This window comes from Sylvia atricapilla, chromosome 24 (assembly GCF_009819655.1).
Source record: "Sylvia atricapilla isolate bSylAtr1 chromosome 24, bSylAtr1.pri, whole genome shotgun sequence".
In the NCBI taxonomy this organism is placed as follows: Eukaryota; Metazoa; Chordata; class Aves; order Passeriformes; family Sylviidae; genus Sylvia; species Sylvia atricapilla.
The window spans coordinates 3,552,439-3,575,078 of record NC_089163.1 but is presented as its reverse complement, the minus strand read 5'-3'; the positions used below and the strand labels follow the sequence as shown (position 1 = coordinate 3,575,078).

Below are 22,640 nucleotides of genomic sequence, written 5' to 3'. Positions count from 1 at the left end.
GAAGAGCAACCACCGTTGAGATAAACAAAATCCAGAAAACTCCTGTTGGGTTGTTGTTACGCATAAGTTAATATGTTAAAGCCATGCTAAACCTGTTATTTGAAGGAATTGTATCAGCTGTTAAGAATGTTTGTCCCCCCCATTTTTCCCAACACCCTGTTTTTCCCAGTTTGTAAGTCCCTCAGTCTTGTATTCCAAGTTACATACCCCTTTTTCCTGGATCCTTCCTGTCTTTCCGTCGGGCTAGGCCTCCGCTGCTCCCCTGCCTGCTCGTCAAACTGCTGACCACGCCTAATGCTCCCCTGCCTGCTCGTCAAACTGCTGACCACGCCTAATGCTCCCCTGCCTGCTCGTCACACTGTTGCCCCCGCCTAATATGAAAATCAGAAGACAAATCAGAAGACTACCATGATGCCTAGCGCAGTCTTTATCTCCTCGCCATGACCTAAAGAGCGAAGGACAAAAGTAACACCCCTAGACGACGCGAGCCAAGTGACTTCCTGGGTACTCCCGTGAGGCAGGAATCCCGACTCTGCGGCGAGAGCAGCAGATTCGCCTTGGACCTCCTCCTCAGCGGCGACCCGAGAGCTAGGGAGCGGCGGCGGCGCAGGCGACCCCTCGAGACTCCCCTTAAAGAGCTGAAAATTCAATAAAGGCCTTTTTAAGGGAGCAGGTCTCCTGGCCCATTTTTCTCAACCGTCCTTATGGACCCCAAAGGTGGAGCGTTAGGGAGCCGCTAATCCCTGCACAGCCTCGTCACCAAGAGGATTAGGCAGGAGTTCATCCGGCGGCCGAGGGGCACGGCTGGGTAAGGGGGCGCGGGGCTCCGGCCCCGCACACGCTCCGGTTCCCTCTCGCTGTCCTGGCTCACAGCGAGCCCGGACAGACCCCGGCACCCCTCCTTTAGTGCGCGGAGGCAGGGTTTACCCGGGGCTCTGAGCCGTGTGTCCCGGCCCGCAGGTGCCATGGGCCGGCGGCGCGCCCCGCCCGAGCGCTGCTGGCGGCGCGTCCTGCGCGCCGGGGGCTGCTGGCTGCTGTCGCTCTGCGGGACGGCGCTGCGGGGGCTGCGGGGGCTCTGGAGCCTGGCCTGGGTCGGTACCGCACAGCCCCTTCCCCAGGGACATCCAGGCTCCTGTGCCGGCTCCAAACGCGGCGTGTGGCCGGAGCCAGGGCAGGGACGGGGTGCTGCTGGGTGCAATCGCTGCACCGCAGCGGGCTGGGGGTTGTTGCAGCCGTGCAGGGGTGCTGCTGGGTGCATTGGCTGCACTACTGCTGCTGCGGGCTGGGGGTTGTTGCAGCTGGGCTGCTGGAGGGCGGGGGAGCCGTCACCACGGCACCCGGCTGCAGGAGCCTCGGCCCGGGGGCTGGTTTGGCTCAAGGCGCTGTGTGGCTGTGCCCAGCAAGAGCCCTGGGGACGCGGGGACAGCGCTCCAGGCCCTGCGTTCGGCAGGGCAGGGGTGAGCCGTCCTGTCCCCCAGGTCCTGCTGATGTGCTACAAGAGCTGCTGGGATGGCGCCTTCCAGGTCACCGAGGAGGTAACTAAACGCCCCCGCTGGGAAACACCGCGGTGCTGGCCAACCCCCGTGTCACTGAGCCCGGCCACACGGCCAGCTGGGTGGGGTGGCACCAGGGGGGTTCCCCAGACAGGGTTGGTGCCATCTGGGCTCAGCTGCCCACGGAGCTGTGAGTCCCCAGTGGCCGTGTCGGCTTCCAGCTCGGCACAGCCCTGCAGCTTAGACTGGAGGGGAGCGAGGAGGATGCGGATTCAGATTCCACGTGGGAACCTGGACACACAGGTGGGTCCCTGTCCCAGGGGTGGCCCAGGGGTGTCCCAGGGGCTGGCAGGTGCCGTGGGGGTTGGCAGGAGCTGAGCTGTGGTGCCAGGGCAGCGGTGGGGCAGCAGCGGCGTGGCGATGGCAGCGAGGCCGTGCTGGGGAGGCTGGACGCTCTGGAGGCCGATGTCCGCTTCCTCTGCACCGAGCTGGGGGCTGAGAAGCTTCTGTGGAGCAGCCGGTTCCTGGAGCTGCTGAGGGAGCAGCAAAGCCTGCGCCAAAGGGTGAGTCCCCCGGGGGTGCCAGCCCTCTGTCCCCTCCCACAGCCCAGACCCTCACAGCCTGCTGCAGCTGCAGGAGCTGCCGTGGCAGTGGAACAGTGCTGACAGCCCCGAGCTGCTGGGGGAAGCAGAGGACCAAAGTGCCAGTGGGAGTGAGGGAGAGAGTCCAGCAGGTAAGGGCTGGGAATTGTGGGGGGCACAGGGACTCAGTATCTGGGGAGGGGATGCTGTGCTGGACCTGCCACCAGCGCTGGGGACAATGTGCTGATCTCTGCTAATGGGCAATATGGGCAATGCACCAGCTCCCAGCTGGGCACTGGGCAGCCCAGAGAGGTAGGTGCTGGGAAAGGCTCCCAGTTCTCTGCATCTGTTCCCACCAGCTCCTGGTACTCCCACTGGTGTCCCCCTCTCTCTCCTTTGCTCTTTTCCAGGACACCAGTGGATGGAGACACCTCGGCAACCACGTGGCTCCATCCAACCTGACAGGCAGAAAATATAAGTGAAGGTGTGAGCAGGGCCTCAGCAAACCAGGAAGGATCCCCACACTCCTCCCTGCCCAGGCCCTGCAGGACACAGGCCAGGCTGGTGCAGTCCCAGATGTCTCCCTGTATGTGCCTCCATCCAGCAGAATGCAGCCATTTCCCAGGAGCAGGAACCAGCTGGAGGCAGGTCAGGACAAGCCACTGGCCCTGGGGCTGCCCCAGGACACATCACAGGGCTGAGTGTGCCCCACAGGAGCATCCTCCTGCTCTGCTGCTCTTCGGGAGGTTCCCGGAACAAGGAGTCTGGTCAGCACCGGCTTCAGCCACCTTGCACTGGGGTGACGGATTGCAAAACTCACCCACTGACTTCCTGACTGGCCAGAGCCATCCTCTCCCACAGCTGCTCATGTCACAACCCTTGAGACATCCGGGGCAGCCCCAGGCACGGCCCTCACTGGCCAGAACAGCCGGGCCCAGGAGCTGCAGCCCCGCAGGGAGCAGGGCTGAGGGCTGCCCCGCCTGCCCCAGGCTCCCACCCTTCAATACAGGCAGCTGCTCTCCATGCTTGTGTCTGCCTGGTCTTTGTCCAGCAGAGCTGGGACAGCTGCACCAGCGCCCTGCAGCAGCCCCCAGCCCTTTGGGGAGGGGGACAGGATGAGCAGAGCAGAGCAGGGAGCAGCGCCCACCCGCAGCAGGGGCTGGGGCCAGGCTCCAGCTGCAGGCAGGGATCTGTCCTGCCAACGTGCCCGGGCAGCTCCCACATGCAGGGAACTGATGCAACACAAATAGCAGCGCCCTGACTCACCCTGCACCCACCCGGCCCCGCTGGGGTGGAGGTGGGACAGCCCCGTGCTGCTCAGGAATACCAAAGTAAACCAGGTCCTGCAAATGAGCAGCTCTGGGAGCCCTGCTGCAGTGAAACCCCAGCCCCAAGGTGTTCCCATCCTCCTGCAGGAACCACAGCAACATTCATGCTGAGGCTACGGGAGCGCCAGTGATGTGACAAGTCCTGTTCCTGCCGCAGCCACCCTGCCCCTCTCTGTGGCAATCCTCGGGCTGGAAATCCCCAGCCAGCCCGCAGGGGCCAGGCTGCAGGAAGCGGAGGGTGACATCCAGCAGCATTAGCTACAGCCACCAGCTCTGCACCCCTCACTGGAGCAGCCCCCTCACCACGGCACCTGTAGCACAGCAAGAGTCACCTCAGAGGCCACAGAAACCTTTCCCCAGCCACCACACCAAAGCCTCCTGACCTATTGCTTAACCTGAGGCCGTATTTACTCCAACGCACTTGTGCAACACTGCTCCCCAGTCCTGGCCAGGGGCCTCAGTGGCGTCGTCAGGAGGGCTGAGCAGGTTGCTGCTGCCCCAGACAGGGCTTTGGCTTCCAGGGACAGCCCCCGGCCTTGGGGAACACCCGGGTGTTCGGGGCCCTTAGAAAAGCATGTGAGGGAACTGAAAAGCATGTGGCTGGAGGGCAAGTGCTGACAGCATCTGCACAGGCAGCACAACCATCCCCACCCCACCCCACCCCAGCCTCCCCCCAGTGCCCCGGGGCAGCACCCAGCTCCTCCCCAGCACCTTTCCCTTCTCTTGTATGCACTACTGACTGTGCAGCTACTCTCTTCCTGCAGTCTCACAGGGAGGCTGTGCTGCTGCAGCAGTTTGGGGTGCAGAGCTGCTGCCATGCTCAATGCATCTATTCCTCTGCATGGGGAAAGCAGCAGCCTCAGCACTGGGGGGAACACAGGGTTGATGCTGAAATCTGCTTCCATAACAAACACATCACCTCACCCCAGGATGGTGCACACCCCATCCCCTTTCCCACAGCCAGCACAGGAACCCTTCCCATTCCTGCTCCTGAAAATGCTTTAAAGTGTTGAAACTGAGCTAGCCACATCCTGGAAACCCCAACGGGAGGAACCAGCTGAGTTCAAATGGAAGTTCAGGGAGCAAGGGCAGCACAGGGCAGTGGGGCCAGGGAGAGGCGAGCAGACTGGTCTGTTTGGAGGAACCAGCCTCTCCTGAAGCTCAGCACGAGGCTTCAGTGGCACACAGCTGACAGGATGAGGGCTGGGAAGCCCCTAAGCACAGGAAACCTTCAACAGGCCCACGTGTGTGACCTCCTTCCCTCCAAGAGCCCAGTGAGCTGACACAGAACTCTGACCCAGTTTGGCTTACCCAGGAACCAAGGCAAACACCCAGCAGTCAGTCACAGCAGGTTCTATCTCCATTCCCCAGAAGTGCTGAGCCAAAGGATAGACCCCAAAACCCCCCTTTTAACAGCCCCAGCAGGGTTGCCAAGGTGTGCAGGTAGGCAGCCCCACAACTTCTGGCACTGAGGAAGTGGTGGGGCTGCCTACCCCACCCAGTGAGTCTGTGAGTCAGGGAAGGGGAAGTCTGTGAAGGGGAAAAAATGTGCAGTGACAACTGTTCCCATCAGCATTCCTATTTCCCAAACCTCTGGCACCACGGTGAGCTTGGGAAATGGGGACACAGCACTTTGTGTGAATGAAGGAGAACATTCAGAGCACAGCAGTGGGAGGGTGGCTGGGCTTGCTGACTGCCCCAGCAGCACACACAGCAGTTTGGGGAGTAACTTCCACCAGATCTGTGCTAGGGCCTGACCCTCCCAAACTGCTCCATGTGCCTCAGGACTGTCACTGCCATAGAAACATCACAACCAAAGTCACTCAGCTCCAGCTCTTCCTCTCCTGCCTGTGATAATGAACCTCTGCACTAATTCACTTAATTTTGTCTCAGTGCAGCTTTGAAAGACACAAAAACATTTGCCCCCTTCTACACATCCTGTAAAATTAGAATAACCTATTTTCTATTACAGCAACACCAGCCTTAAAATCCTGCAGCATTTTTTAACTACAGATCCCATTACAGACAGCAGCAAACTCCTTACCTGGTTAAAGGTGTGCTCAGAACCCTGACACACCACTCCATCCCCCCACCACACACACACAGAGCCACACGAGCTCTGTCACTGCAGTGACATCCTCAGAGGCTTCCTGTCCCGCAGTCAGTAAAGACACTTCAGACTGTGAGGCTGCAGGATTGTTTTGAAATGCAGTTGGTCCCTGGGAGCACCTGCCTCCCTGGTTTCTGATTAACTAGAGAGTCACTGCCCTGTGGTAAATGAAGAGCACAAGTTTCAATAAAGACCATAAAGTTATTTAACCAGTGAGATAAGAACGTGCTGTGCTGCAGTGGAGCAGGGTGGGAGGGGAAGATCCTTACACCACAGCATGAGCACTGCTATTCCTGCTGCAATTCCAGGCCATAACAAATCTTCAGGGCAAAATCTGGACATGGTACCATTCACATATTCCACACATCTGACACAGATGTACTGTAACTGGATAAAACAGGTATTTATTTCCAGACTGGACTGTGGAATTGCCTCTTAAAGTCAAGCACACAGCCCACTCTGAGTCCAAAATTGCCAGGACCTGGGACACCCACACTGTGGTCTGCTGCTTGTCCCACCTGCCCTGCCAGTGCCTGCCCTGGGCACTGAGCAACCCCAGTAAAGGCAAATAAACAGCAGACACTGCACATGCCCTTATCTGCCACAGCACATGGATGTTTTGGTCTCGCTGCATCGATTAACAGCCTGTCAATAACCAGCCCTCAGACTGCACACAGAGACCAAAGCCTGTCTCAAGAACCTCAGGGAGGAAGGATAATTTCTCTGACTTCCTTGGAAAGCCAACCAAAATGTTGAATGCTCCTCCACAAAGCCACCAGAGACCAAATATGTCAACTCAGCAGTTTTTATTTCTATAACACAGCTGTTCTTTGCCATGGCTTTCACATGGCTATTCAGTACATGACTATACTGCATAGTGATACAGAAAGTTCAGCAAGTGTCAGCTGGGGAGTACAAAATGTTAATGTTCTCGTTGCAAGAGAGGCAGCAGATACCAGCATTCCACCAGAAACCCAACCCCACCTTGCCAAGTAACACATGGCTGAGGTGAGAACAGCATTGATTAAAACTGCAAGCAGCAAGGTGCTGAACAATAACATTAAAAACCATTTCTTTTTCTGTAATTCACAAATATGCAAAGTATCAGGTTACTTAAAATTAAGAAGCATTTTGCTTACTAACATGAAACATTACTAATTTGTAATGTATCATTATTCACCAAGTATACAGGTTTCTATGTCCCTGTGGTCTCATGGCACATGGTGCCAGTTTGGGCAGGTCATTCCTTGGACATCAGAGGGAAGAGCAGGAATAGACAACACTGCTCCCAGGAGGGTTTCAGGACCAGCTGCCTTCCACTCTCCCCTTCCTAATTTGCCACTCAATAACCTTGAGTTTAACCACAGAAGGGCGTATTGTATTTAGAAAACAACACACACAGATACAATGTGTATCAACAAATCAACTGCTTCTGGCCTGCAGGTGCCCGGGAACATTTCTGCATCCCTCGCACAGTAAAATTTCAGGACCAGAACCAATTACTACAGCAATTGGTTTTGCATATTTAAAGTCTCTTACAGTACCTACAATAGAAAATATCTTACAGAGTAAGAGGAAATAAAACAGAACAGTCTTGCCAAATAAGTCTTATTCTAGAATTCTGGATGCTGCTCTAGTTGGGCACAGCCAAAGGGGACAGGGGAATATTGGTGAGGAAGAAGACAAAGCAACAGCTTTACAGCCTAAAATATTAAAGACTCCTCAGGAAGGCCCCTGGCAGCAGTCCAGATGTGACTGCAGCTGTTCTATTGCTGTCTGAAGGCAAAAGGCACATAATAAATCCTTGTCAGTGCTGCACAGAGCCAGCCTGGGACAGCGACAGCTCCAGAGCAGCACTCACAGCATGCTCAGCTCACCCACCTGCTCTGACACTGCAGATGTCAGCACATGCCCAGCACACAGCTCACACACAGCTCTGGAGCAGTGTCCAGCTGCTCCTCCTGAGCAAGGACCCAGCTCCTGGGAGCTGAGCAGCTCACTAAGCACTTGTGGTCCATGTGGCAGAATTACCTCACCTCAGGAAGGCAAGCTGAGGTGGGAAGGGTGTGGAAAACATCCTTCAAGAAGTGCACCAGTAAAACCAGTCAGATAAACCCAGCTTCAGATTACATTAATAACGCAACATTTGCCACTGAATGGTGGGATTTAGTAGAGAGGCTTAGTCAGGACCTAACAACAGCATTGACAAGGCATTTGGGTCCTCAGAAACTAGCCTTAGGCCACTACAAAGGCAGCACTCACTTCTCTTACATCCACTCATGGACAACTGCAGCAATTCAGGGTGTGCTAAACTCCCATGAACACCAAAGGAGCAGTCCTGCTCTAGAGCTGCAGCCTCTCTTCCAATGCTTAGCAGCCCCTGGGGAAGGTGGGATGCCGAGGTGTTCTCACCTCTCCCACAGGCATGCAGTCATAGCCGGAGCAGCATTTACTGTGAGCACACCACATCCGGCATCCAGCCTCCAACTGGAGCCCAACACTCAGAAGGCATCTGTGGCAGCTACAGAGGCAAAACCAAGCCCTCGAGCTCCCCCCATGCCTGGCTGCCCTTGGCACCTGCCTCACATACCTGGGTTCTGGGCCTTGTAGGTGAGGATCTCTGCTGCCAGCCTCTGGGGGTCCAGCAGCCGGGGGAAGCGGCTCATCACGGCATCAACCAGGTGCGGGTGGAAGATGCCGCACAGCTTGACGTGCACGCTGGCCCTCTCCTCTGCAAACTGCTCCGAGCCAGCCCAGGGCCCCGAGTCCCCATAGGGCGGCCCCGGGGCCCTCTGCACCGCACGGGGGTCGGGCACACCGGGGGATCTCACCTGGGGCAGCGGGAACGGCTCGGACCAGAACTCCCGCGAGCGCGGCAGGGCGGCCCCGAACTCCCCGGGCAGGCTGTACTGCCCTGCAGCACCTGTGTGTACAGGTACCCCATAGCCTGAGAAAGAGTGGGCTGCTCCTGAGTGAGACAGCTCAGGGCTGTACTGCAAGAAGCCAGCACCAGAGGAAGATGATTTATGGCAGCTGTGCTTGTAAGAGACCAGACCGTTCTGCTCTAAGCTGGGGGAATGTGGGTAGACGGGTCTCTGCCTCCCACAGGTGCACACAGCCACCTGCTCAGCATGGGAATGGTCACAGTGGCTGGAACATCTGTGGGGCCACATGTCAGACAGCTGGTTCTCCAGAGACCCAATGCCTGAGTCGAGATGGTCCTGAGAGATGTAAGACAGAGAGTCCATGGGAGGCTGCTGGTACCTGTCAGGGGAGACACTGCCCGGCACACAGCCTTTGGCCTGAAGCACAACGTCACTGGGCTTGCCTTTGTGGGCCAAGCTCTTCCTCTCTGCAGAGACCTTCTGTAAAGAGCTCTTGTCACTCTCTGTGGGCACAGAGCACAAGAGCTCTGCCTGGGAACCCCGTTTCCCCTTCTTCTCCTCCTTGGCACTGGTACTTCTGGTTGGAGACAGCCTTGCGTTGGCACGGAGCTCATCAGCTAACGAGCGCTGGGGCTGGTTGATCCTTTCAGGATGGTAGAACTTACACTTAATTCCATAAGTGCATTTTTTCCCTGTAAGGGAAGCCAGAGCATGGAATGAGCACAGCTGGATTTGACCAGATTATGAATGACACTTGCACAGACACCTTGTTCTTCACATAAAGAAGGCAGGTCTTACCATAAGGGCACTGCTGTTTCTTGTGTTCTGGAACTATAGGTTTCTTCCTGAGAAAGTTATCCAGGCTGGGGCCATGACGCCCTAAAGGATCATCTGGAGGCATAAACCTAAAGAAAAACAAACCTCAGTAAGAGGCAGTTCACTTTTCTGAGTCGAGGCTTAGTTTCTTCTCAAAGCCTCCTATTTCACTGAAGATCAAAAGCTATCTGTGCCCTACAAAGCCCATTTCCTGCAGAGATAACCCTCCTGCCACCCAGCCCACACCAGCACAAAATGCTTCCCTTCAGGCACAGAAGAGGTTCAATGCTTGGTTGTCAACCAGAATTACTACCTGCTGCTGAGCCTGCTAACAATTGTCTTGTGAGGAAATCACACCCTGAAGCTCTCCTTGGAGCTCCTAGCTCCAAATTAGGAGCAGCTACCGAGATGCCATCAACTTCTTTTGCCTTTGTATCCCACAGCTTTTCTTTATTTCCTCACTGGCATTTTGCTCTTCTCAGGCATCACTTGCTACTGCTTCATTAGAACAAGGCAGTGTGTTCACACAGATCTTTCTTTAAAGCCCAGGAAGGTGTGACCATGACGCCTTGGAGTGGCTACCTGGGACAGAGGCTAGACAGAGTTAGGAGAATAAAGTGGGTATTTATTAAAGGCCTTCAATAGGCACACATTGGGCAGTGCAAAACCTTGCACAGGCTACACCAAAGAAGGACCATGGTCACAAGTTTTTCCCCTGAGTTTGCACATCAGGGGTTAATTGTCCAATTACAGCGCCAGGTAATGAAGTCACATTCCCCCAGTTTACTCCCCTCAATTCAGTTCTGTTTACTCTTTTCACGGCCTGAGGCACAGGCTGTCCTTGGATCTTAGGCCTGGAAGGATTGTTTCGTCTGACCGCAAAGAGACCGTACTAACACTCCGTCCTGGAGCTCATATTCACACACTACCCCAGCCCAGCACCTGAAAAGACCCCAAAAAGCTCAAGAGCCACGGCATCAGCCATACTTGTCGTTGACAAAGGAATACATCAGCAGGCGCTCCTCGATGAACTTCTTCCACTCGGGCCTCTCGTTCTGCAGGTCCCTGTAGGTGTCGTTGGACACCACGACGCCGTCGGACTCGTGCGCCAGCTTCACGATGAAGCGGTCGTCGTAACACACCACGCGCTTGCCGCCCACCCGCCGCGACGGCGTGAACACCAGGATCTTCTTCTTCTCCAGGTCCCTCAGGATGTGCTGGTCTGGAGAAAACACAGCTGTGAGCACAACACCTGTAGCCCTAGCTCCACGTCAGAATGTGTTAGTTTTCTGAAATTCTTTTCCCCTCTCCCCAAGGAATTTTCTGTAGACAAGAGAAATGTTTTTGTAACTGCATCTGTGTTATTCGTTCCTTTCCCTAGGAGGGATTTCTTGGTGTCCCTCTGCTCTGACCAATGTGATTAAAGTTTACCTTTGTTTCACCAATCAAATTGGTCTGTGTAAAATAGTATAAAAGGAGGACACATCCCAAAAATAAAGGAGTCATTCTCAGCTTTCTGAATCTCAGAGTCTGTGTCCTTATGGTTTAAAAGAGCATCACACCCCCTGCACAGCCCTTCACACGGATAAAGTAATGTTATAAATAAACAAAATTCATGTGAAGTCATTCCATCTCTCCATAACCCTGTATTCAACCCTGCTCATCGCTGTCACAATAGGACATGAAATAAAGATGCTTGACCTCAGTCAAAAAATCAGAAGGGTTATTTACAATTCATTCAGCCCTTTTATAACATGCCGTGCTAAAAAGGCACGTTATTGGCCCATAGGGCTCAAACCTCTTTCACTGGCTAAGTAACAGAAATAGCAAACAACACCTGTCGTTATGAGGAAAAAAAATATTGTTTACACAAGGTTGTTTTGGGAAAAACTGTTGAAAAGTCTCCCTAGAGAAGAGCTGGCTCTTCTCAAGTTCAGAAATATTGAGTCCACACATCACTGTTCTGAGTTACTCAGAAATCCCAGCTCTCTGCAAGCTCCCCTCAGTTTGAATAATTCTGGCTAAATATGCTTCAGTTAGATACAAAGCACAAAGTGTACCCCTGCAAGAGGAAAAAAAGAGTCATGAAATAAAAGACAAGAAGTTAGGAAGCAGAGCAGTATTATATTCCTTGTTGTCTGAACTATTCCAACTGATTCAGGCAAAAGCTGGCTTAGGGGAGAAGTTAATGACTAATTCTCCCTGGTCAGCTCAGCTCATGGCAGCTCCTACTACTCAGACTTTCCATTCTGAAGTTAATTACTGACTTAGCCAGAACTCTGCAAGCTCACTAAGTGACAGAGCAGTCAGCCTGAAAAGCTACTTTTGTTTTCCGTATTTTTATACCTGTTATGAGTACATCTGGTCGGGGCTGCTCCTTCCTCCACGATGGCACAAAGACTGTAATATCCTTGTGTCCCCTGTCCCAGAACCACTGGACAGCCAGCAGGATACCTCGGCAGGAGAACACTTCTTTATTCCCATGGCTGCAAAGGAGAAAATTAAGACTTTAATTCCCTCCTGATTCAGTACACGCCAGTCAGGCAATGCAGAGCAAAGGGAGCTGGCAACTAGGACAAGTTTCAGTGAAGTGTTGAGGAGCACAGGCAGCAACCACACATGTTTGTCTTGTGTAACAACAGCCTCACTCAGACCTGCCCAGCACCCCTGTTCATTCCAGCACCCCAGGAGACCAGTAAACACCCAAAAACTCACTGGGATGGAGGCAGCAGCTGGAGCTGTAGCAGCTGCTCTGCCACAGCCTCTGCTTCAACCCTGGCCTTCCGATGGTTATTTTTAGCCCAGAGCACAATGTGATCCCAAACCCCTTTGTGCTACTCTGACAGCTAATGCCAGCGGCTGTTTCCTGCCAGGGTGCACTGCACTCTCACTGGGGGTTTGCTTGCAAACTTGTCCTGATCACTTCAGGAAAACACAGTATTTTAGATGCACTCTCACCTCAAGGAAAGATGATTCATTCCATGATGGCTCAAAACCTCATCTACAATTGCACTCCTTGCACAAAATGGCAACATCTCCTGTGATCAGCATTGCATGAGTGAACAGCTCATGGCAGTTGGAGAACAGAGTTTGACAACCTCGTCAGAAGCCATGTACTGATGCAAAAAGCTTCCTAATTGTTCATTAGGTCATATCAATACGTTTCCAGAACTTCTAGGAGGAAACTGCCCCTCCTGTTTTACAAGCACTAGTATTTACAGTGCAATCAGCTCTTCTGCTGATAGCGTTTTTGGCAAACTTTCAACACATCTATTCCAGCCTGATATGTCACTGTGGGGATCCAACTGCCTGTGTTTCTGTCACAGCATTCATGCACTGCACCAAAAGGGGAACTGCTCTCAGAATTCAGGAAGATTTTCCTCACCTGGGCACTACCTGTCCCAAGTCCTACTCCTCCCACCTGCACCTGAAGGACATTTCAGCTCCCACCAGCCCTCAGCAGCCCCTCACCAGAGCCATTCCTGCAGTGGCACTGTTGCAGCACCCTACAGAGAAGTTTCACTTCTCCTCCAGGCCTCACCCTTTCTTTAAAACTACAAAGGAAGTTGAAGAGCTGTACAAAAAAAGTACTTATTCTAGAATTAAACACTTGGCAACAGAACTAACACCTAAAGAGACACCTAATGCACCTCCAATAAGAATTCTAAATTACAGAAGGTTGACAATCACCATCAGAAGATGCTCTAAAAGTTTTCTCCAAAATCAGATGAATTTAGCTATAAACAGCCAGGCACAGGTTACTACAACTTTTTAGAGATAAATGTGAAAATCAAATCCTTTTTGGTGGATTTCTTTCTGGCTTGTTGGGTTTTTTTCTATATTTTTTGAGTCCCTGCTACCAGCCTCAAGCCTCCAGAAGGCAGCTAATTGGGCTGATCTGATTTGGCAGCAGCCAAAGAAAAATTCCCTTAGAAGGAAGTAAAAACTAATTTCCACTATGATTTGCATAAGTTTGTCAAGAGCTGTTGAGGGAGGCCGCTGTACACACTGCAAATGAATCAGCAGGGAACATCATACCATCAATACAGGAAGTTTCAGAATGGAATTCCCCTTCTAGCGAATTGCTTAAAAAAAGCCAGACTGCTTCTCTCATGTCAGACCCTGGGCTCTGACCTGCCCTGACTCACGGCCACTGTGATTTCCCCTCTGCATTTTGGAGCAACTTTCATCAGTAAGAGGCTCCTCATTAACAAACACAGCCAATCCTGCTGGTAAAGCCCAAGCACTTATCCAAGGTAAACTTTGCTACCACAGTCACTTATCAGCCTGAGCTCACAATAGGCCATTTTCCATAGTGTTCCCAGAGCTTTGGAGAGGGTAGCAACTGGAACAGGTTATTTTCAGGGGCATCAGGCACAGCTTTCACTCTCCAGCCCTGTTCCACTGCCATCACCCTTTCCTCATTCACCATGGGACTCGCCTGTGCCCCATCACTCTCGGTTCTGTTCTCAGAACTGTCAGCTAGGGCTTGGCAAAAACCACACCTGCAAACAAACCTCCACGCAGCACTTTCACCTCAGACAAACCTACTGCAACCCACACGGCAGCTCCACCTGCACCCAGGGTTATTTTTTATAAAGCCTGAATACACAAACATAAACAACAAAGCAGGCAGCTTCTGAGCTGCAACAGAGAAAAGCTTTCAGAACCCAGTTCAGAACTGGTGCATTAAATTTTAAGAGTCCAGAACTCTCTCTATACAGAGGTGGTGAACACAAACTGCTGGGGTTGGGGTGAGAGCAAGCAACGCTCACCATCGTGGGAGTAAAAACTAGGGTGAAAATTAGGGATATCACACCAATAAATATCCAGCCCCGAGATTCTGGATGCTTCATGGATACTGGGGGCTCTGGTCACAGCGTCCAACAGCGACAGCCCTGCCTTAGCAACACCTTTGACATCTCATCCTTCTCTACTTCATACAGAAATTCACCAAAACACAAGAGGCACAATCTGGAGACAAGTCTCCAGTGGGAGCTCCGCATTACAAACCTTTCTGTAATTAACCCTATAATTATTTATTGAGCAACTTCCTGCTACGGAAACTTACACAAAGCCACTAGCTGAGAGAACAACGTCTCTTCAGTTACCCCTCAGCGCCAGGGCACAGGAGGAAATGTCTGTTTTGAAGGAAGCACCGCTGCCCTCATCACCGCCCCGTGACTGCTGCCTCTGGGCGGCGAGACCGGCCCGCACCGGCAAACGTGATGCTCGTCCTCGTGTGCCGGAGAGGCACCTTGGAAAATATGACCGGCCCCTTTCCAAACACCCAGAAAGCGGCTGCTTTGAGCGACGCGCTCACGGCTTGTCGCCTCCGAGCGGGGATCACACAGCCCGGAGGCGACACGGCCACAGCCCCGCGCCCAGCCCGGACGCACCTCATGGCCACGTTGCTGCCATCGATGACGATGGGCTTCAGGTTGTCGCTCTCCGTTTCCTCGGGGCCGGGCGCGGGGGATTTGTTGCCGGCGCCTCCCCGAGGGACCAGCGGGGCCTCGCCGGGCCCGGCCGGGCCTTCGGGGTCGTCCCGCTCGGCCGGGCCGTGCTTCACCAGCTCCCCCAGCACCGTGTTGGTGTCGGCGCCCAGGCCCAGCTTCTGCAGCACCACGCGGATCTCCTCCGAGGAGTAGCCGAGCTTGCGGAAAAAATCCACCTTCAGCTGCAGCTCGGGGCCGTCCCCGGGCCCCTCGGGGCTCTCGCTGCCGCTCATCCCCGCTGCGGGCCGGGCCGCGGCCGGCAGCGCCTCAGGCCAGCCCGGGGCGACGCTGCTGCCCGCGCTCATGGCTCCCGGCGGGGGACGGCCGGCCTCCGCTCGCCGCCGGCACCTGCGGGGCGACAGCGGCGTTAGGGCGGCCCCGACCCCGGCCGGACCCGGCCCGCTCCTGGCCCCGCTCCCGGCCGGACACCCGGCCCGATCCCGGCCCGATCCTGGCCCCGCTCCCGGCCGGACACCCGGCCCGATCCCGGCCGGACCCGGGCCCAATCCCCGGCCGGACCCCGGCCCCGATCTCGGCCGGACCCCCAGCCCCGCTCCTGGCCCGATCCCTGCCGGACCTCGGCTCCGATCTCGGCCGGACCCGGCCTCGCTCCCGGCCCGATCCCCGCCGGACCCGGGCCCAATCCCCGGCCCGATCCCGGCCCTTATCCCGGGCGGACCCAGCCCCGCTCCCCGCCCCAGCGCTCACCGCGCCGCTGCCGCCGCCGGGCTGCCGCTGCTTCTCCATGGGGCCGGAGCGGGGCGGGCGGCGGCCGCGCATTTATACCGGAGAGCGGCGCGGGGCGGAAGGGCAGAGACAGGGGAGGAGCGGCGCTGCCCGGCCCGCCCAGCCCAGCCCACCCAGCCCAGCACAGCACGGCACGGCACGGCACGGCACGGCACGGGTGTCACAGCGCCGGGGGCACCGCCAGGGGACGGCCTCCGCCGTAAATGTCCTCTGCGCCAGCCGCGTCCCGGCCGTGCAGCTGGCCGTGGTTCAGCCGGCCGTGGGTTATCGGCGTGCGGGGGAGATAGGCGCTGGCAGGAGACATCTGGTACCCACCAGTGCGTGTCCCCCGTGGAACTGCAGGGGTTAAAATCTGCCTTGTGAAACGCGCAAAAACTTCGAATCTCTGACTTCTGATTAATCATGCCTAAACAATTTAGTGAAGGTAGTTGCAAATTGGCTTCCCCGAGGCCATGTACCGGAGCCCAACTCAGGAGCGAGGAACTCTCCCAGTTACAGGAATACATTTGCATTCATCTTCCTTGTGGTTACCCCGAAACAATCATTTTTCCTTGTCTCTGGCCGTGTCTGCAACCGCACTGTGTGCTCAGCAGTAACACACACACACAGAGCGAGATTCAGATCAGAGATAATCCGTACTCAGTTCTTAAGTAGGTGCTTTCCCAACACTTCTTCCCCTTGGAATCTACTCCAGTCAGCATGAATTTAGCACTGTTTGTGTGCTTTTGCTTCCAGGGTAAAGTCTGTTGCACCAGAAAGCGTGGCCACAGATGCACTTCACACAGGACATACCCCAAGGAAGAGGCACAGAGCTGAATCTCCTGATTTATGCAAAGCAGTGACAGCAGCCGCACGGCTCTGATTTGGTGAAAGAAAAGCCAGGAGAGAGGGAGGCTGTCGGCTTCTCCACCCAAAGAGTCAAGGCAGTCACATGCCAATCACACCTCAGAGCTTCCTATGGATAATTTTTACTATTTTTTTCTTTTTCACATTTGCAAACTGCTTTGAAGAGTACTTTTTTTTTTTTTTTTTTTTTTTTTTTTTTTTTTTTTTTTTTTTTTTTTTAAGCTCCGGCTTCTGAAGACATGAAGATTCACAGAACAAGGCTTTTCCTGCTAGGGTCCTGGATGCACTGAGGCTCTTTACTTCGAGGCAAGAGGCTCTGCTTCTTCTGGCCAGTGCTGTGCCCACAGCAGGGCAGCTGCAGCATCCCCTTTCTGTGGCTGTCAGCTGGCACTGCTGAGCAGGGCTCACACCTCTGTCCTCTGTGACACATCTGTGGCCACAGGAAAGAGGTGGAAGTCCCCAGCACAGCGCAAGAGAGCACTGGGCTGTTCCAAGGAGGAGGCTGTGAGAGCGAGGGGAGGACAGGAGCTGGCAAGGCCAGGTACCCTCAGGATGGTCATTAGGAGCAGCCAGCAGCATCTCATCCTGCTGAGCTGGGAATTCTGGTGTGCTAAAAAGGAACTAAAGCATCCAGGGGCAGTGGGGACACAAAGTGCTCTGTGACAGCAGGAGCACTGTGGATGGGCTCAGTTCCCTCCCAGGCCTCCACCTCCATCCCCTTCTCTGCTGACTCAGTGTAAGCCTTCCTCCAGCCTGGCTTCTTGTTCATGAGCAAGTCTCACAAAATCCTGATGCCCCATTTTTCTAGGGATTACCACCCCCGTGTCCCAGATTTTAAAGGAGGAGCTTGTCCTCTGGCAGAGCCTTTCATCTCCCACCCATGCACTTAACACAGTCAAAATAGGTGATATTCAAGGCTCCCATTATTAGGTGGGGAAGAAGCTGGCCTTGTGGCAGTTCCTTGGGAAGTGATGCAGCTTTGCAACTCCTTCTAGCCAGCCACAACCAGGAGCCCTGTCAGCACCATGGCCCTGGACCTGGCTGCTTACCTATCTATGGAAGCTCAAGGCAGTTAACTCACTTTTAAAAAAGGGCTAATTAAATCTCATTTATAAAAGCCTGTGTGGGACCATTATGTTTATTAAAGGCAATTTAAAATGCCCGTATTTAGTAGCATTTGGGAGTAAATTAAACTGAATTAAGGCCACTTTAATTCTGAATGAGAATTTTATGCAGAATTTTAATGTTCTACTTTAGACTTAGTTAATCCAATTTAATTTTCTTCAGAATCCTGTATAGACAAACCCTGAGTAATGAAGTACCTACTAAGGCACCTGCTCCAAGCTGAACTCATTCCTCAGCCTCTCTGGGAGCTGACATGGCTGGGACTGACTACCTTGGGATCTGTGTGTTTCCAATAGCTTTGGTGTCCTAAATAAATGCCGTGCTCGTCTGTGGAGTGACCTGATGGCTCATCTCACTGCACTCACCTACATGTGCTTCTGGTGATGGACGGAACTCTCCCATCACCTGCAACCCAGGCCCTCAAGAGGCTCACAGAGCTGCCTCTGGATTTTCTTTTACAGCAAGCAGTATAATTTATCACAGAGGACTCAGCACATTCCAGAATTAAAGGAAAAATGATGGTTTATGCCCTTTTTTGGAAGAGAGTCACCATGCCTCATGAGGAAAGTTAAGCAACATCCCTTTATGGTTGTTTTTACAGTGCAGCCACTCAGGTTCATGGTGATGGTACCCTGGAGACCATCTGCTGCTCTGACTGGCCTTGATGAAGAAGTCTCTGATGGCAGCACCATCATGGGTTGCTGGAGTGAAAGCTCACCAGCTGAGCAAAGCCCTGATCTGGTCACAGGCCCAATGGAGGCACTGAGGGAAGGTTACTCCCACTTGTATGTTGGGCAAGAGCTCCTGGCCTCCAGACCCCAGTGCTGTGGGCTGCAGTGATTCCAGAGGAGAAATGAACCTCTGGTCTTCTCAGAAAAAAAGAAAATGTATCAAGGGAGGACTAGAGGAGAAGCTTATCAAGAATGTGCAGAACTCATGTTTGGAGCCTGTATACCTGCAGTCCTTCTGATGCTGCTTGTGGTCCTCCCAGTGCTGCCTTCACCCATGAGTGTGGGATTCCATATGCAGCTGCAGACAAGTAGATGGATTTTTCTCTGGAACATTCCATTTTGAACTTACTCCATGGGCTTTAAGGAGATTCCCATAAATACTCTCCAGAGTAACTACTCCCAGAGTAGCCTGAGGGCTTCTTGCAGAGCAGGAATGTCTCTGAGCTCTGGAGGAGAGTGCATGCTCGTTGAGGGACTATACCAAGGAAATTTATTTGGCTGTCACTGTGTGCCTGACTAGACACGGCCTTAGGTTCTCCTCTGAGTAAGCAGCCTTGATCTCTACCTTTGGTCTTAGTGACTGATGGCATTAAGTTATAGGACAAACCTATCTCTTCAATGACAGATGGATTGGGCACACCCTGACAATTTTTTTTCTCATGCACTTTTGTCAAGGAAAAGAGTCATCCTTCGAGGGACTTCTGGGTCATAAATCTGTCACTGTTGAGGGCTGAAGTGACAGAGGCAGCAGAAGCCTCACCATCACCCAGGCTTTCAGCTGGACCTGGGAAAGCAATCCCTCCACAGCCAAAGCCAGGGGGAAACAGTCCCACTGTCCCTCTCAGGATGCATCAGGGATTCAATATCTCCCCTTTGTGATCACCTCATCCCAGCATCGTGTCTAGCAGCAGTACCCACAGCATCTACACTCCAGCAGCACCCTCTCCATTCTGAAGCAGCACTTCTGGCTCACCAGCCAACTTCGGGTTTCCAGCAGCTTGGTCAAGAGCAGAGAGAAGTGATAAATTCAAGTAAAAAGTAACGCTGGGGAAAACCGAGCGGTTGCGCAAGTGGCCGTGACAGCAGCATTTACTGTTTTGCTCAGCTCTTCCCAGCTGCGGCCTCTCTGCTGGAAAATGTCAGTGGTCCCCTCATCCAGAAATATCCCTGCCTGCTCAACCCCAGTTTAGTTTGGAGGCAGTGTCTGCAGCTCTGGATTTGCTGTACTCTGACATGCCTGCGAGTATTCGCTGCTTCAGAACTAAAAGAATAATAAAAGTTGAACAAACACTTCATGGTATTAATGTGAGATGTTTAAATAGACAGTCACAGAATATTTTATCCCACCCAGGTCGATGTGAAGAGCAGAAGATTTATGCCTATGGCTAAACAAATACCTCCTAAGAAGTCACATCCATCTGGGAAGTGGGTTTTGTTCTCTAAGGAGCTGAAAGCAGAGCGGCAGTGTCTGCTCTGGGCACCAGGAAATCAGGGAAGAGTGTGAAGTCCCAAACCCAATGGTTAACTCCTGGACAATTGGGGACCTTCTCCGCAAGGGAACACAAGCTGGGTTTCCCCGACGCTTTTGTCAGGAATGACAGGTCCTGTCTCTAATCACACAATTACCGGTCAGGAAATTAATTTCCTCCTGCTGCGGGCCGGGCCGCCGGAGTCCGCGGGGTCGTGCCGCTGCCTGCGCAATGTGGGGCAGCGCCGGGCGTCCCACGGGACGGATGTGTGTCAGCGGGACAGACACACAGACACACACAGACAGACACACAGACATACAGACACACAGACACACAGACACACAGACACACAGACACACAGACACACACACAGACACACAGACAGACACACAGACAGACACACAGACACACACAGACACACACAGACAGACACACAGACACACAGACACACAGACACACAGACACACACACAGGAAGCCCGCAGCTCCCGTGATGTCAGCGCCAGCACCGATGTGACTCAGGAGCTGCCAGAGTGGGGACAGGCAAGGACCACGAGGTGGTTCCCACCTGCTCAGAACACGCCTGGAGGAGGTGTGTAGCCGGCCCACGGAGCAGGACAAAGCTCCTCGCCACGGCTGGCACGGCCGGGCCGCGCACAGGGGCTGGGCTGAGCGGAGAGCCGCTGCACAGGGGTTGTGCAAGGCTGAGCAAACAGCGGCGGCCTCCCCCTCGGCCGGCTGCGCTACGGGAACAGCCCGGCGGAGTGAAGCAACACGCTGCTTTCGCTGCCTTGGGCTGGGGATTTCCCCGTTCCGAGGCGTGGCTGTGCGGCTGGAGCGGAGCCGGCCGCTCGCTGCCGCCTGCTGCTGCTGCTGCTGCTGAGGAGGAGCCGTGGGTTTTTTGTCCGGGGCAGGGAGAGCTCCCCTGGCACAGCACGGGACTCAGGATGCTGTGGCTGGAGGTTTGGGCCACTCTCATCCCCAGCCCCAAATCCTGGTCCCGCTGCTGTGAGACCACAGCGGGTGAGCCCGGCCCGGCCCCAGCCTGTCTTTCCACTTTTACACAACCGTGTGCAGGAGTGATGCATTTATTGCAAAACAGCATCTGGAGTGGAGAGTCGAGAGGCAATATTCAGTGTGTGGGATCTGAGGTCTGTTTGTCAGACAGTTTCAGTTCAGACCTCGCCAGTGTTAACATCCTCCCAAGCCCACACACCTGATTCACAGCTGACACCAAGGCAAGGGGCAAAGAAGCGATTGCACGTTTGTTTTCCTCTTTGGGACAGAAGAAGGAATCCGAAGAATCAGATTTGCTTTCTCAGCCTTCCACCTAGAGGCCTAAGCGAGGTTTTACAGTTTAGTCTAAACGTTCTGGTTTATTGTCTCAGCTTTGTGGAACGAGCATTTGGGACGAGAAGGATGATGAGATGCAGAAAGCCGGTTAATGGTTGGCCAAGACTGGTTAATGCCACTTGCAGTCTGCTGACAAACACATGCTCTTTGCTGGGCTTGTGTGCCCAATCTGATGTGCAGAAATGAAAACTTGTCCTTTGGTTTATAATCTTAAATTCTGTCTGCAGTAAACACCAGCAAATTCCGATTTCTCAGAGCAGGAGGTGGATCTGGTGTGCCTCACCCCTGTCCCTGTTTGTGATCCTGCCTCTTTACAAACCTGGAAGACCTGGAAACATCCTTCTCTTCCTCCCTGCTCCATGCAGTGTTTCTGTGAAGGTAGAAAGTTGCCCATTTATCAGCAATAATTGCGTTTTGGTAGAAAACACGTTTTCATGAAAACAAGTGGCTGGCTTTTGGTTCCCATTTAGGTTTGCTTTAACAGACACATTTACGTCCTGATGAAAATAAGGCAAAAAAACCCACTTTTGCATGCAAAATCTTCCTAAGAGCCATGAACAGCAGCGGCCCAGCAGCGTGTTCTGACTGCTCAGGAGGTGCTGCGCTCGCCGGCAGCCTCAGGTTCTGGGGTTTGCTGTCATCACACACTTGAGGCTGCTCCTGCACAGCCACAATCCCCGCGGTCCTGCAGGGTCTGCAGAGCTGCCTCCCGAAGAGGAATGCTTTGGGGATTGGGGGTCTGAAATTCCCAAAGATGAAATGACTATCCCTGAAGGGAGCAGTTGAGCACCTCCCATTGCAGTGCTGCTGGGCTGCCTCAGGGCTCTGAGCAGCAGGTGACACTGCAATAAACACACCCCAGCTATAAATGCTGATCCATTTACCACGACTACAAAAAAATCCATGCCAATAACCTGTTGAAGCTTAAAGCTTTTAAACAATTCTCTATCTTTTTGCAGTTCTCTGTAATAATAATTAAATGACCTTTAAAATGGCAGTGGGTGGAAAAATTGTGCAAAGCTGAATTGCTATTCAGCAACTGCTGAAGAATATTGAAAATCAAGTAGAATAAACTCACTTTGTAAAGGGAAGTGAAGCAATCAAGTCTGAAGCTGGAAGTTTGTTTATTTGTGCTGACTTACAGATGCCATGGGGCAGAATAAATACGGGATCACTGAGCACCCAAGGGATCAGTGAACACACAGGGCACACAGGGCACACAGGGCACACACAGGACACACAGGGCACACAGGGCACACAGGGCACACACAGGACACACAGGACACACAGGACACACAGGACACACACAGGGCACACAGGACACACAGGGCACACAGGACACACACAGGGCACACAGGACACACACAGGGCACACAGAGGGCACACAGGACACACAGGACACACAGGGCACACAGGGCACACAGGACACACAGGGCACACAGGACACACACAGGGCACACACAGGGCACACACAGGGCACACACAGGGCACACAGGACACACACAGGGCACACACAAGACACACACAGGACACACAGGGGCACACAGGACACACACAGGGCACACAGGACACACAGGACACACACAGGGCACACAGGACACACAGGGCACACAGGACACACACAGGGCACACAGGACACACACAGGGCACACAGAGGGC

The 22,640-nt window shown here is 53.7% G+C and overlaps 2 protein-coding genes across 4 annotated transcripts; one reads left to right on the top strand and one right to left on the bottom strand.

Annotated features, from left to right (window-relative positions):
* The first annotated feature begins 965 nt into the window (after window positions 1–965).
* Window positions 966–2,670, top strand: LOC136371299 (uncharacterized). Its single transcript, XM_066335336.1, has 3 exons — window positions 966–1,535; window positions 1,715–2,056; window positions 2,124–2,670. Exons 1-3 carry the CDS (start codon window positions 966–968, stop codon window positions 2,319–2,321), a joined length of 1,110 nt encoding a protein of 369 aa, XP_066191433.1. The 3' UTR covers window positions 2,322–2,670.
* A 3,633-nt stretch (window positions 2,671–6,303) lies between these two features.
* On the bottom strand, window positions 6,304–15,550 carry ZC3H12A (zinc finger CCCH-type containing 12A). 3 transcript variants are annotated; one of them, XM_066335333.1, is made up of 6 exons: window positions 15,420–15,550; window positions 14,613–15,059; window positions 11,560–11,699; window positions 10,201–10,465; window positions 9,196–9,302; window positions 6,304–9,089 (listed from the first exon to the last, which is right to left on the bottom strand). In XM_066335333.1, exons 2-6 carry the CDS (start codon window positions 15,014–15,016, stop codon window positions 8,095–8,097), a joined length of 1,911 nt encoding a protein of 636 aa, XP_066191430.1. In that variant the 5' UTR covers window positions 15,017–15,059; window positions 15,420–15,550; the 3' UTR covers window positions 6,304–8,094. The 3 variants fall into 3 exon arrangements, with proteins under 3 accessions (XP_066191430.1, XP_066191431.1, XP_066191432.1); XM_066335334.1 differs by having other exon boundaries at window positions 10,201–10,435; XM_066335335.1 differs by lacking the exons at window positions 14,613–15,059; window positions 15,420–15,550 and adding an exon at window positions 12,172–12,387.
* Window positions 15,551–22,640: the final 7,090 nt, after the last annotated feature.

Bases quoted from the DNA above. Each gene is read 5' to 3' on its own strand.
- LOC136371299 (XM_066335336.1), top strand. From the start codon at position 966: ATGGGCCGGCGGCGCGCCCCGCCCGAGCGCTGCTGGCGGCGCGTCCTG. The intron at 1,536-1,714 runs GTAACTAAACGC...GTCGGCTTCCAG, and splicing joins CCTTCCAGGTCACCGAGGAG to CTCGGCACAGCCCTGCAGCT. The intron at 2,057-2,123 runs GTGAGTCCCCCG...AGCCTGCTGCAG, and splicing joins AGCAAAGCCTGCGCCAAAGG to CTGCAGGAGCTGCCGTGGCA.
- ZC3H12A (XM_066335333.1), bottom strand. From the start codon at position 15,016: ATGAGCGCGGGCAGCAGCGTCGCCCCGGGCTGGCCTGAGGCGCTGCCG. The intron at 9,303-10,200 runs GTATGGCTGATG...GTTTTTCTTTAG, and splicing joins TATTCCTTTGTCAACGACAA to GTTTATGCCTCCAGATGATC. The intron at 9,090-9,195 runs GTAAGACCTGCC...CTTCCCTTACAG, and splicing joins GAAACAGCAGTGCCCTTATG to GGAAAAAATGCACTTATGGA.